The sequence below is a fragment of the Petaurus breviceps genome, unplaced genomic scaffold (genome assembly GCF_028583685.1).
Source record: "Petaurus breviceps papuanus isolate PSGF00001 unplaced genomic scaffold, PetGlider_PUasm1.0 90849, whole genome shotgun sequence".
NCBI lineage: Eukaryota > Metazoa > Chordata > Mammalia > Diprotodontia > Petauridae > Petaurus > Petaurus breviceps.
Window position 1 is genome coordinate 27,508,179 of NW_027187361.1, and position 12,944 is coordinate 27,521,122.

General features: G+C 37.5%; 1 protein-coding gene across 1 annotated transcript in view; it reads right to left on the reverse strand.

The window, feature by feature from the left end:
• LOC138149812 (uncharacterized) overlaps nt 1-6,441 on the reverse strand; it is a 44,309-nt gene extending 37,868 nt beyond the window's left edge. Inside the window, exons 1-2 of the mRNA XM_069073062.1 lie at nt 6,367-6,441; nt 5,804-5,920 (exon numbers count right to left, since the gene is read on the reverse strand). Of these exons, the coding sequence (XP_068929163.1) occupies nt 5,804-5,920; nt 6,367-6,441 (192 nt within the window). The remainder of the gene's footprint in view (nt 1-5,803; nt 5,921-6,366) is intronic.
• Nucleotides 6,442-12,944: the final 6,503 nt, after the last annotated feature.

Genomic DNA, 12,944 nt, shown 5'->3' on the forward strand with positions numbered 1-12,944 from the left:
TAATTCATCCTGCTCTTTCAACGGATAGGCTATTAATTAATTTTATGTTATTTATATGGAGGTCTAAGTTCAGACTTTCTTAATTGCTCCAATTAGAAGACTAATTAATGTAGTCTTATGAAGAATAATGTCAGGAATCACAGTATATGTTTTTAAATCAGACTTGGTTGTACAATATACACAGACCCCATGCTGCTGTGTGTCAGATTGATCTAAACACTTAGCACAGATCTTATCAGATAAAATTCCAGTGTATTAATTCCACAGACATATAGTAGCTGGAGGATCTTTGTGGGAATGCATGGAAAGGGGCAATGTAGAAAAGTTATATGATTGATAAAATAGCCCAGACCACTTAGCCACATAAGTTTGTGGTATTCGTCTAGGAGGGAAAAGGGGACCAGATTCATATGGTTTTATCTCTGTGTTTGGGTGAAGTTTATCAAATATAACAATGGGAAAGAAGTAAAAAGATAGAAAATAAATATTTTTAATTGGAAAAATAATTAAACAATAAAATTCATACAAGTCAGTGGTGTCCAGTTGAGATAGAATCCAATGAATTAGGCAAAGAATCTGTACTCTGTCCTACTTCAATTTTATCTGTATACTTTGCTATCATCCCCCCATTTCCCACTTTTCTCTAGCTTTCCTTTCATGACAATGAAGTATGAAGATCAAAACTATGATTAATCTTATATTTACTGAGCTAGAATTAACACTAATTAAGCAGAAAATATGAGTGAATTTTAAAGAACAGGAGAATTGGGGAATCCAAATTTGCCCTCTTAGACAGAAAGGGAAAGTAAATAGGCATTTCATTCTCTGAAAATAGTGGAAAGTCAGCAACCACTAGTTGCTTAGACATCTTCTCTTCAGAGTGTCCTATCTGGCCATTAAAATTGGAGGCAGCAGTGATACACAGTTCCAGAAGCATTTCTAAATCAACCCTAGCCTTTAAAATGGTATCAAGACTAGCATACAGAATATAATACACAGAAAGACAAAGGAAGACACAACCATCCCCTACAGGAAAAGCAGATGGTGACATCCAGCTTGTCACTAGAGAGACAACCTTGGGTTACACATATCATACCATCAAAGGATTTATACTTCAAGATACCGTATAAACTAAGAAAAAATCTTGACATCCCTTGGTGAGTATCGTAAGTCATGTGGATCTCCTAGGTAAAGATGCATCATATTAGAGTTGCATGATGTCCTTCTAAATGGGGAGAATTTTACTAATATTGAAATTAATTTGATATAAATCCATTTTGCAAGCTTTGTTATTGGATTAAATAAAATTTAAATAATTTTATAATATATAAAATGTCAAATAATTTAAATAAAAAATATCTATATTGGGTGTCTTTTACCTCCTGGGCGGGTTAAAAAAGGAACCATCAGTATTATTATAAACTGGGACCCCCATGGGGAATTTAGTCTGATATGTCAGGGACTAGGGCCCAGTTGTTGTGTTGATTATTGCTAAAACCACATAACAATACAAGCATTTAATAGTGACCAGATGTTATGGCTATGATACTTTGATTTTTTCCTAAAAATTATTTTGAAAAATCTTTAAGGATGCTTTAAAATTATTATATTGTGATATGTAATAATAAACAATTTGTGAAGTCCATACTATTGAAAAAGTACATTAAGGCAATTTGAAGAAACCTGTATTTTCATGCCTTTAAATGGAGTAAGTATTGTAAAAGACTACAGTGAATAGAACCAAGAATTAGAAATTTAAGAAAAAACCTATCTCACAAAGAAAAAAAATTCTAGCTGCCAGATGCCAAGGCTCTTTTCCTCCCCTCTGTCATGTGGATGAGTTTTCATTAAGATTAGAATATTAAAAGTTTAAAACCCACAAGCTTTTCCCATTTCTGAGCTAAAGCGGATTTTCTTTTAAATTAAAAATCAAAGCAGGTGGTAAATAGTATAGTTATTGACAGTTTATCTTGTTTGACTAATGGAAATCTTAGAATCTAAGAGTTGGAAAGGAACTCAGTGATCATCTCACCCAACCTCTAATCATGGACCCTATCTATAACATATCCCAGATAGTGCTCAATCTCTGCTTAAACACTTCCAGTAATGTGGAAATCATCACCACTTAAAACAACCCATTCCAAGTTGGGATGATGCAAATTATTAAACTTTATCGGTAACAATGTTCCTATGGGTATTTTTTCTTTGTCTAAGCATCCAGCTCAATTGGGAATTTTGAGGGAGATTGATAAGAAGTGTCCTTCTTCAACCCTTTGCTTCTTTGTTAACAGCCATACTTAGAGAATAAGATAGTGCCAGTATATCATTCAGCTATTGAAAAGTCTCAGTCGGGTCAACTAGGTAGTTCAGTGAATAGAGCACGGGCCCTGGAGTCAGGAGGACCTGAGTTCAAATGTGACCTCAGACACTTAAAACACTTACTAGCCATCTGACCTTGGGCAAGTCACTTAACCCCAATTTCCCTGCCTTCTCCCCTCCAAAGAAAAGAAAAAGAAAAAAAAAAGAAAAACCAAAAACAAGTTTAAAAAAAGTCTCAGACTTTGAAATAGCTTGTGAGAATCCTTCAATCGGAATCCTGAATATAAACAAATCAGATCGGGAGACTTCAAAAAGAAGGGGAAGGATGAGTGTAGAGAAGTCAACCAGAGACTAAGACAAATAGTCATTGGTAAGGGGAAAATGTAGTGGAAGATAGGCTGTCTTAAAATAACTTGAATTTCTTTTGCTTTTATTTGTTTTTGCTTTAAAATAGCATTTGATTTCCCATAACATTATTGTATCCAATATGATATTGCAAAGATATTCCTAGAATGTAGACACACATGAACTACTATATTAGTGATTAATAATATGAGATAAATTAAGAAATTCTCACCAAATGAAGGAATCACAGAGTTAGAAGTAACATTAGTGGTTATCTATTTCAATCCTCCATTTTATAGATAAGAAAACTACAGCCTTAAAAGGGAAAGTGATAACCACAGTAATATCATATAATGGTATATAATAATAATACATAATAAATAAATAAAATGATAATAATATATACATATATAATACATGTCCAGAACCCAGATCTCCAGTCTTCCAGTCCAGCGTTCTTTCAATTTAAAATGCTACCTAGTTGGTTGTATTATTCATTCCCCTATTCATTTATCCAAACAACAGACATTTTTGAGTCCCTATTTATGCTATAATAATAAATAACACCTTACTCTTTATTTTTTTTCTTTTTGGAGGGCAATTGGGGTTAAGTGACTTGCCCAAGGTCACACATCTAGTAAGTGTTAAGTGTCCAGGGCCGGTGCTCTATTCACCTAGCCGCCCCTATAGCTCCTTTATGGATTTTATAACCCACTATGTGATGATTTTCATGCACTTATAATATCACGTGCCTTTAATTTAAACTCTATAAGGCTTTTACTCTGAGACAGTAAGTAACATGACTGACACAAAGGTTTGCTTTCCTCATTATGACCAATTGATGACACTTCTAAATCCATCTCTTCCTTTGAGGGTATGGGACTATTTACAAAGAGGACCATTATGGGATTAGAACAATATAAGAAGTAATATCCAATAATCAATTTAATTTAATTCATATAAGCAAATATTTATAAAGTGTTTACACAGTGTTCTGAACACAGTAGGCACATAGATGCTTGTTGGTGATTGAAATTATTCAGATGAAACCAAACAGTTTCTATGCTGAAGGATCTTACAGTTTAGCAGGAAGTTAAATGTACACAAAGCCATCTGATACTATTTATACCTCTCTAAATGATCTGACCTTCCCACAGTTCTTTGGTGGCTATGCGATTTGGGTTACAAAGGTGCATTGCATACACACAGATAACTACCATAATACTTCATATTTTACAGTTGTGAAAACTTAAGACTAAAAAACATTAATGAGGACAGGAGGAGGCCTGATCAACTCGGAGGGCAAGTCGTCCCACCAACCACAAGGGCCACTACCAGGTCTTTCACCAAAGGGCTGGGACTGGAAAGAGCAAGATAAGAACCACATACAGGGCCCCTGTCTCGGAGAGCAAATACTCCTGGGACTACCACTCCATAGCCCATAAATTAAAAAAAAAAAGCCCCTATCAGGACCTCCAGAGACCAGGATAGCAGAGTGAACCTCACCTGCTCCACCCCCCCCCCACCCTGAAAACATAGTAACTATTGCCCCAGGGCAAAACCCTCTACAGTAAAGGCTTGGGATCCCTAGAGGAAGGGCATGGCTAGGTCTCTGCCTCAAAATGGATAGAAAGCAGACTACAAAGACAAAGACTGTGAAGTCCTACTATCCTCAGACGGAGGAGCCAACTTCAGAGGGAGACAATGTGGACTCCACAGCCACAGCTGAAACATCAACAGGGAATGGGTCCCAAGTACAGAAAGCTCTCCTAGATGAGCTCAAAGGGAACTTTGAAGACCAAATAAGAGAGATAGAAGACAAAATCAATAAGTCTCTTAAAATCAAAATTGCAGAATTAGAAAAACATTATAATGAAGAAAACAGCTCCTTAAAAAGAAAAGTGTATGATATGGAAAAGAAGCTCCAAAATATAACCAAGCAAAATGATTTGCTAAAAACTAGGATCAACCAAATTGAAGCAAATAACTCTATGAGGAACCAAGAGTTAGTCAAACAAAACAACAAGAAAGGAAAATTAGAAAAAGAGGTAAAATATCTCAATGGAAAAATAACTGACCTGGAAAACAGATCCAGTAGAGATAACCTGAGAATCATAGGCCTACCAGAAAATCATGATGGAAAAAATGAGCCTGGACAACATTCTCCAAGAGCTCATTAAGGAAAACTGCCCTGAGATACTACAACCTGAGGGTAAAATAGAAATTGAGAGAATCCATCGGACACCTGCTTAAAGAGATCCCACATTGAAAAGTCCTTGAGATATTGTGGCCAAACTCAAGAACTACCAGGTAAAGGAGGAAATACATCAAGTGGCCAGAAGGAAACAATTAAAAAAAAACATTAACTGACTTTTCCAGGGTCAAAAAGTTAGTATTTTTCAGCCTCAGGATATGAACCCTGGTCCCCTGATGCCAGTTCAAGTGTCTTTATGTCTTTCCCTACACAGACAAAGGAATATTACAACTAGAGAAAATAAGGCATAGTGGAAAATCCCTCAATGGCCTTTTAGACAAGAATGTATTTCATTGGCTTTGAAGGGCTGTAATCAAACACTGTGCTGGGAAAAAAAACCCATGTTAAAAATGCCACCTTATGTCTGCTTAAGTGTCATCTCCTATATGAGCCTTTGAGCTGTTAATGCTCCTCCCAAAACATTTTGCTTTGTATTTTCTTTCTATTTATTTAATTATCTGTATACATATTGTGTGTTCCACGTTTAATGTAAGCTCTTCCCAAGTTTTAGTCATCTGGGCAGTAGAAAACTCACAGTACCAATTATTTAAGTCCCTGACAAATGCATCACTATTAGAGGAATTATGGTGTGATGGAAGGAAGGATCAATTTGGAATCAGATAACATGGGTTTGAATTCCACCTAAAATCTGTCTTTTACCTCAGGTAAGCCTCTTTACCTGTCTGGGATCCAATTTACTCACCAGAAAAAACAAAAATCAAGCAACTGGACTAAACTACCTCGAAATTTTCCTCCTGCTCTAAATCCATTCAATATCAAAGATAAGATTTGATAGCAAGACCTCTCATTCCAGTCAATGATTTTACCTTTCAAAGCATGATCATGGACACATGTACAGGGAGAAGTAAGTCGTGGCTGACTCACCATTGAGGATCTTTTTGACTCTCCGCTTTTCACATAGGTATTAGTAGACGGGGAAGGATCCTCTTTGCTATTTTGTTGCTCTGGCACTGGTTCATACAAACTGTCCATAGAGCCTTCCTAAAACAAAAAAAATTCACAAAGTATAAAGGGCTTTATTAGTTCATCCTACTACTTATAGAGCATATTACTCTTAAATTACCCACAGACATGATACATATTCTGGTTTTCTGAATTCCAGGTTACAGTCACCCTATGAACTATCTTCCTCCCCTATTCTCAGATATTGTCTAAATAATTTTTTCATTATAATGGAAGAATGAGCCCCATCAAAAGTGTAAACTCCAATGCTCTGAAAGAAAACCTTATTTCATTAGAAGTCATGCTAAATTCAATATCTATATGACTTCAACAAAACAAAATGAATTTCTCCTGAAAAAATATATACCACATAGAATTGCTATGCCAACATAAAAACAAGGGAATTATTGCCAGAAAAATATGCATAATATCACAGCATATGGTTTACAGAATTTGGGACTCTCATGCCCTAGAGCAAGTATTACCATTGACCCTTCTTCTTCCCTTAGGGAAGATGTCAATTGTGATGATACTATGAATTGTCCTGACACCCAAGCCATATTCTATGCATGCTTATGCATTGATAGACAGGAATCGATCATCAAGCATTTATTAAGCAACAACTATGTGCACTGTGTTCTAGGAATACAAAGTCTGAAGTTAATTTTTCCTACTTCCTAAGCAGTTTCCATTCTATTATGGTATACAATGACATATCTATACATATATACAAAATAGATTTATAGTGATTTTTGAGAGAGAAGGTACCAAAAACTATGTGGAGATGGAAAGACTGTATGCAGAAAGAGGACCTCATGCTAAGTCTTGGATTAGCTAATTTAATGATAACATTTGCATAGCACTATGTGCCAGTCCCTGTGCTTTACAATCATCTCGTTTGGTCCTCACAACTACCTTGGGTGGTAAGTGCCATTATTATCTCCATTTTATGGCAGGTAAACAGAGGATAAGTGACTTGCCCAGAATCACACAGCTAGTGAGTGTCTGAGGCCACATTCGATCTCAGATCTTCCTGGCTCCACAACCAGTGCTCTATCCACTGAACCACCTAGTTCTATCTTGAAGCCAAATAGGGATTCTAGTAGGTTCAGATAACCTTTAAAAGTCTTGTGGAGTCATTTTACAGTCATGTCCGACTCTTCATGACCCCATTTGGTGTTTTTTTGTCAGAGAAATTGAAGTGGTTTGCTATTCCTTCTCTGGCTCATTTTACAAGTAAGAAAACTGAGACAGTGTGAAGGGACTTACCCAGGGTCACACAGCTAAACTCAAGATGAGTCTTCCTCACTCCAGGCCTAATGCTCTATCCACTGTACCACCTAGCTGCCCTTAGAAGTCTCGACCAGCTCCTCACAATAAATTCCCTTAAATGTCACCCCAGGTTGCATTAAATTTCCATGGAAGAAACTCCATTAAAAGAGGAGAAGGATTTCATTTTAGGCACTGGGGACAAATAATTTAAAAGCAGGGAGATGAGAAATGTATTGCCTTGTATAAGCAACAGTGAAACGGTCAGTTTAGCTGAACTGCGAGGAGAGAGAAGGGAAGTAGTGGGAAATAAGATAGACTGGAGCCAGGTCACAGAGGCAGTAGAAAACCAAATGGAGCCTTAATATTTGACCTGAAAATTAACAGAGAACTGCTGGGATTTATTGAATAGGCCAAGTGACATGGTCAATCTGGAGCTTTAGGAAAGTCCTTCTTGCAGCGTGTGGAGGAAGCATCAGACTGGGGATAAACTTGAGGCAATAAGGAAACTTCAAAAGTCCTGATGAAAAAAGATGAATGGGGGAGGATGCAGAATAAGGCAGGAAATGATCTGGCTCCCCCAATGCCCTCCCCACTCCCCCAAAATAACTCCTCAAAGCAAACTTTTAGGGCAGTAGTAAAATTAAAGGCTGGGCAAGGCAGTTATGCAGCCTAAGAAAACTTGGGAGGATGTTAGGGAAAATCTGACTTCCTAGGGCGATGGACTGTCTGGGGTAGATGTGCCCAGTCCACAAATAGCAAGCCCCTTAACTTTGGGAACTTTGGACCGGCAGCAATGTGAGGGTGGGATGGCTGACCAGGGAAGACTGTGGGGGTGGGGGGAGAAAGGCTGGCCCTCTGCTAGCACTGATCTCAGCGCCCAGCTGTGCTGTGGGCAAGGAGGAATGAGCACAGCTTTGTGAGTGAAATGGCACATGGGTGGGCCGCTGCTGGTTGTCTCTTGTAGGAGAGAGGAATCCTTGGTTTCAGACCCAAAGCAGAGGGTTGAACGGAAGTTTGTAGCCCCCCAAGGGGATTGCATAGAGCAAGAATGAAGGGGTGTCAGCTGGGGAATGGTTAAACAAGTTATGGGATATGAATGTGATGGAATGCAGTACTATCACATTATAAGGAATGCTGAATTGAGTGGAACTTAGAGAACAATGAGAAAACAACAATAATATTACAAAGACAAATAATTTTGAAAGACTCAGGAACTCAAATCAGCACAATGGCCAGCCCAGTGCCAAACATGCTGTCCACTTCCTGGTAGAAAGGTGATAGACTTAGAGGAAAGACTGAAACATCTTTTTGTTTACTTATTTATAATGGGCTTTTTATTTTGTTTTGGTTTTGCTTTCTAAATGGGGGTAGCATGAGGAGAGGGGGGAGAGAAACAATAAAGATCTGAAAATAAAATTAAGTTGATTTTTTTTTAGAAAAGAAGAGAATGAGGAGAAAGGAAATAGAAGCTCCAGAGAAAGAAGCATTATGCACAGTCTCCTCAAGGAGTTTGGCAGCAAAAGGGAGGACAAATATATTTCAATAGCTAATGAGTATGAACAGATCAAATGAGGATTTTTTTTTTTGCTTTTTGGAGGGAGCAAGGCAGGGCAATTGGGGGTAAGTGACTTGCCCAAGGTAACACAGATAGTAAGAGTTAAGTGTTTGAGGCAGAATTTGAACTCAGGTCCTCCTGACTCCAGAGACAGGGCTCTATTCACTGTGCCACCTGGCCACCTCAAGTGAGATTATTTTGAAGATGGGAGAGACATAGTTGTGTTTGTAGGCAACAGGGAAAGCAGCCATTTGGCAGGGAGAGATTGAAGATAAGTGACAGCATGTTATAAATGCTGTTGTTCAGTCATTTCAGTCACGTCTGACCCTTCATGACCCCCTTTGGTGATTTCTTAGCATAGACAATGCAGTGGTTTGTCTTTTCCTTCTCCAGTTCATCTTACAGATGAGGAAACTGAGGCAAACAGGGTTAAGTGACTTGCCCAGGGTCCCACATCTAGTAAGTGTCTGAGGCCAGATTTGAACTCAGGAAGCTGATTCTTCCTGACTCCAAGCCCAGCAGTCTATCCTCTGTGCTACCTAGCTGCCCTCAATCAAAAAATAATCAATCAATAAACATTCATTAAGAGCCCACTATATGCCAGGGACTGCTAGAGAAGACAGCTAAAAAAGGGTTTGTCTTGGCAAGGAGGACTCTTTCATGTGAGACAAATGAAGGACAAGACAGTGGTGGAAGGATGTGAGAGAGGTGACCTGAGGAGAGGTGAGAAGAGGGAGATCTCATCAAATGGCCTCCACCTCTTCTCATCGGAGATGATGGGGGAGGGGAGCCATGATATGATTAAAGAAGAATGAAAAGCTTTGGGAAAGTCACTGAGGTGAGTGTGATCATGAGTCACCACACAAAGATGACCAGTTAAGATCATATAACAGGAATGCATTGTAAACCCAGTCAGTCCAGGATTTTTATTTTCTTCGGTCTCATTCAATGGCATGTAAGTAAAAGGTAAAGCAGAAGAGGGTTAGAGTCACCCAGAGATGAGGCTTGGAGGATAAAATCAGCAATAGGAAAAGGAAGCAAGGGACTAGAGGAATGAAGAGGGTCCCTTTGGCTGGTTCACCTAGCGGTCAAGATAGGGAAGGGAGGAGAGTGGAGCCAGTGCAGGGCTGATGGCCTGAGAAGTAACAGGGTCTGAAGGACTGGAGCTCATGGTGTAGACAAAGACCAGCGTCTAGACATATGCTGGAGCAGTCTCTGGGTGGGAGCAGCACTAATAAGTGGGGATAAAAGCAATCCAAGGGAGGGGTCCCATTGGCCTCTTCCAACCATTTCTAGGAGGGGAAGGGAGACAAGGGGAGGCTGGTGCTCAACACGACCAGGAAGAAATCAGGACTAGCAATGTATACCCTTGACCTTTTGTTTGACAATTGTATCCTTCGAAGCTTAGGAAACCTTTTTCACTCCTGGCCTGTCAGGAAAGTTATTTACATCATTCCAATGACTGGGTTTGAGATAACTATCAGCAGCTCTCCAATGGCAATGTTTAAATTTTTTTGCTGTTTTGCCTAAGTAGAGATGCGATATGCTATTTAAAAATCAACAAAATTCTACAGCTTTAAAGGTCAAAATAAATATATACTGATATTTCTCTTTTCAAAGCCAGATCATTTCCTTTTCAGTAAAAAATTCTGTTGAGCTCTTCAAGAAAGAAAACATGTCATTTTTAAAGGTAATACCCTGAAAAAAATTTTAAATTAAGGTAATGAATTAATTATAGCAATCAATTAATTTTAATGTAATAATTATATTTTTCTGGAGTGGAATTAACCCTCAGTTCTCAAAGGTTAATCTCATGGAGTATAAACTCTGGAAAATTCATCCAAAAGGAAGACTTCCAGTGCAATTTCAAAAACAGTTTGTACATCTACTGTCCCATGACCAGCTTTACTAAATTTGGAGACACTTGTGAATTTTTATGCCAGACTGACTCACGGAGACTGTGCTAAGGAGTTCACAGTCTATATTGATAAAATAGATACCCAAATTAATGAAATCACAGAACTTTAAAACACTAAGTATTAAAAGTTTACAAGATAAGGCTTCTTTGATACATGACGGTCATTTAGATCCTAGCAGAAAGAATTAGCAAACATATGCATGATTTGGAATCAGTGCTTTCTTAAATTCCCTTCCTTATGGATGGAGCAGGGTGGCCATTTTCATAAATTGTCATCATAGTGTGCTCTTTGTCACTGGAAGATGAAATAATGACATGCTCTACCAAAGCATGAAATATTACAGAAACACTCATGTGCAAACTCCGATATTCATCCAGAATAACTCAAAAACCATGCTTATATGAACACTTATGAATCCTCTCTCTTCTTTTCTTATAAACTAGCAACATTTTAACAATGGAGTTTAAATAACTTAGTTTTAAAGTTGTTAAACTGGAGAGCTGACCATGCAGTAGAATACAAGCTACTTGAGGGCATGAACTGTTTCGTTCACATCCCCAGCATATAGCATAGTTACTTGTGCAAGACAGATATTTTAAAATGATTGTCAAACTGAATTGAATTTAATTCAGGAAATTGGACCTGTATAGAAAGTCACTTCATATGGTTCATCCCCTAAAAATCCACAAATTTATTTTATTTTTAAAGGTACTGTGAAATTTAATTCTTTATCTTGGCTTGAAATTGCTTTCCTCTGACACTATTACATCTTGAGTAAGTCACTACCTCTAACCGATATGTTAATATTATTTGGAACTGAACCTAAAACAAGGAACCTGTTTATACTGTTGCTGTATGAACCATTTTGTCTCTCTCCCAAAATGACTGACATCTTTTAACATCTTGATAAAAGCAAGGAATAGGCACGTCTTGATGGAGATCAACATCAATCTTTATACTATACAAAGGATTATTTCTGAAATCAATAGCAGTAGCAGATGGGCACAAATGCTGGTTTTAGTTGTAATGTATTTGTAGATCTATTATCTGCCTATTACTTTCACTGATTCTCCTCCCCCGGCCAAAAAGAGCAAATCCAAGAAAAAAATAATTCAGAGAAAGAGTTTTAAGCCTTGATTGAGTACATTTTTAAGGCTAGCTATTCCATTGTATTTTCCATTTACAATGTAATGCAAGTTGGAAAAACCACTTCCATAGAAGTTTAATACTGCCTTTACTGACATTTAAGGGAATTGATAACATAAACATTGAAGAAAAAATTTGGATCATAGATTCATAGCTGTACAGGGACTTTAGAGGTCATCTAGACTAACTCCTTCACTTTATAGATAAAGAAACTGAGATTTGGAGAAGTTAAGCAACATGCCTAATTTCATATAGGTAATAAATGATGGGGCAAGGATTTAAACCCAAACTATTTGCATTTTAACATAAAATATGTAGTCATATCAAGCATAATATCCTTATATAAAAATAGACAATTTATCTAGAGCTCAAAGATACTGTTAGAAGTTATCAATCTATCCTCTAATTTTACAAATGAAGAAATTGAGACTCAGAAAAATTAGTTTTCTTAAGGTCATAATATGGTAAGTAGCAAAGCCAATATTCTAACTCAGATGATTTGACTCTAAACTGAGCCCTCGAGGTTTCCAGTGTAGCACACTGCCTCCCAAAATATTTCCATTGAACAATATGGTAAATATTGCAGTTGAATGCACATAACTTCCATAAGTTATTATGCATATGTAAGTAGATCTTATTTGAGCCTTAACCAAAATTCCTTTTCTGATAGGCAATTTCTTGAGGCATTTTTAATATATATTTCACCAAATGAAAACCTCAATCTTCCCTATTATTGACACTGGGGGAAAACAAGAACAAATGAATAGTGTAAGAAAACTTACCAGTGAAAAACAGAAGAGATTCATTTTGATGAGCCTGGATTCTCTCAAATTTATTATTTAAAGAACACAAATTGCTCAGTGTGTCTTCCTCTTGCCCTCCCAATTGTTTGTTCACTTTTCTTGGGAGATTACTATAAAATAAAATCCCTGTAATAATCCAGTGGATTCAGAGCTCATTATCAAATGAGAAAGAGCTTTTATAGGACAAGCTTAGGATTATCCCTTTCCTCACCCCGATGAAGCTGCTGTCCACAGCTGCTGATGCAGGACAGACATGGGGGAGGAAGATGTTTTCCTGGCAACCACATTGAACTAAAACATTCCCACCCCCAACCATTTAAAAATGGTGATTTCTTTATATGGTGCTATAATTCAGCAACATTACAGAT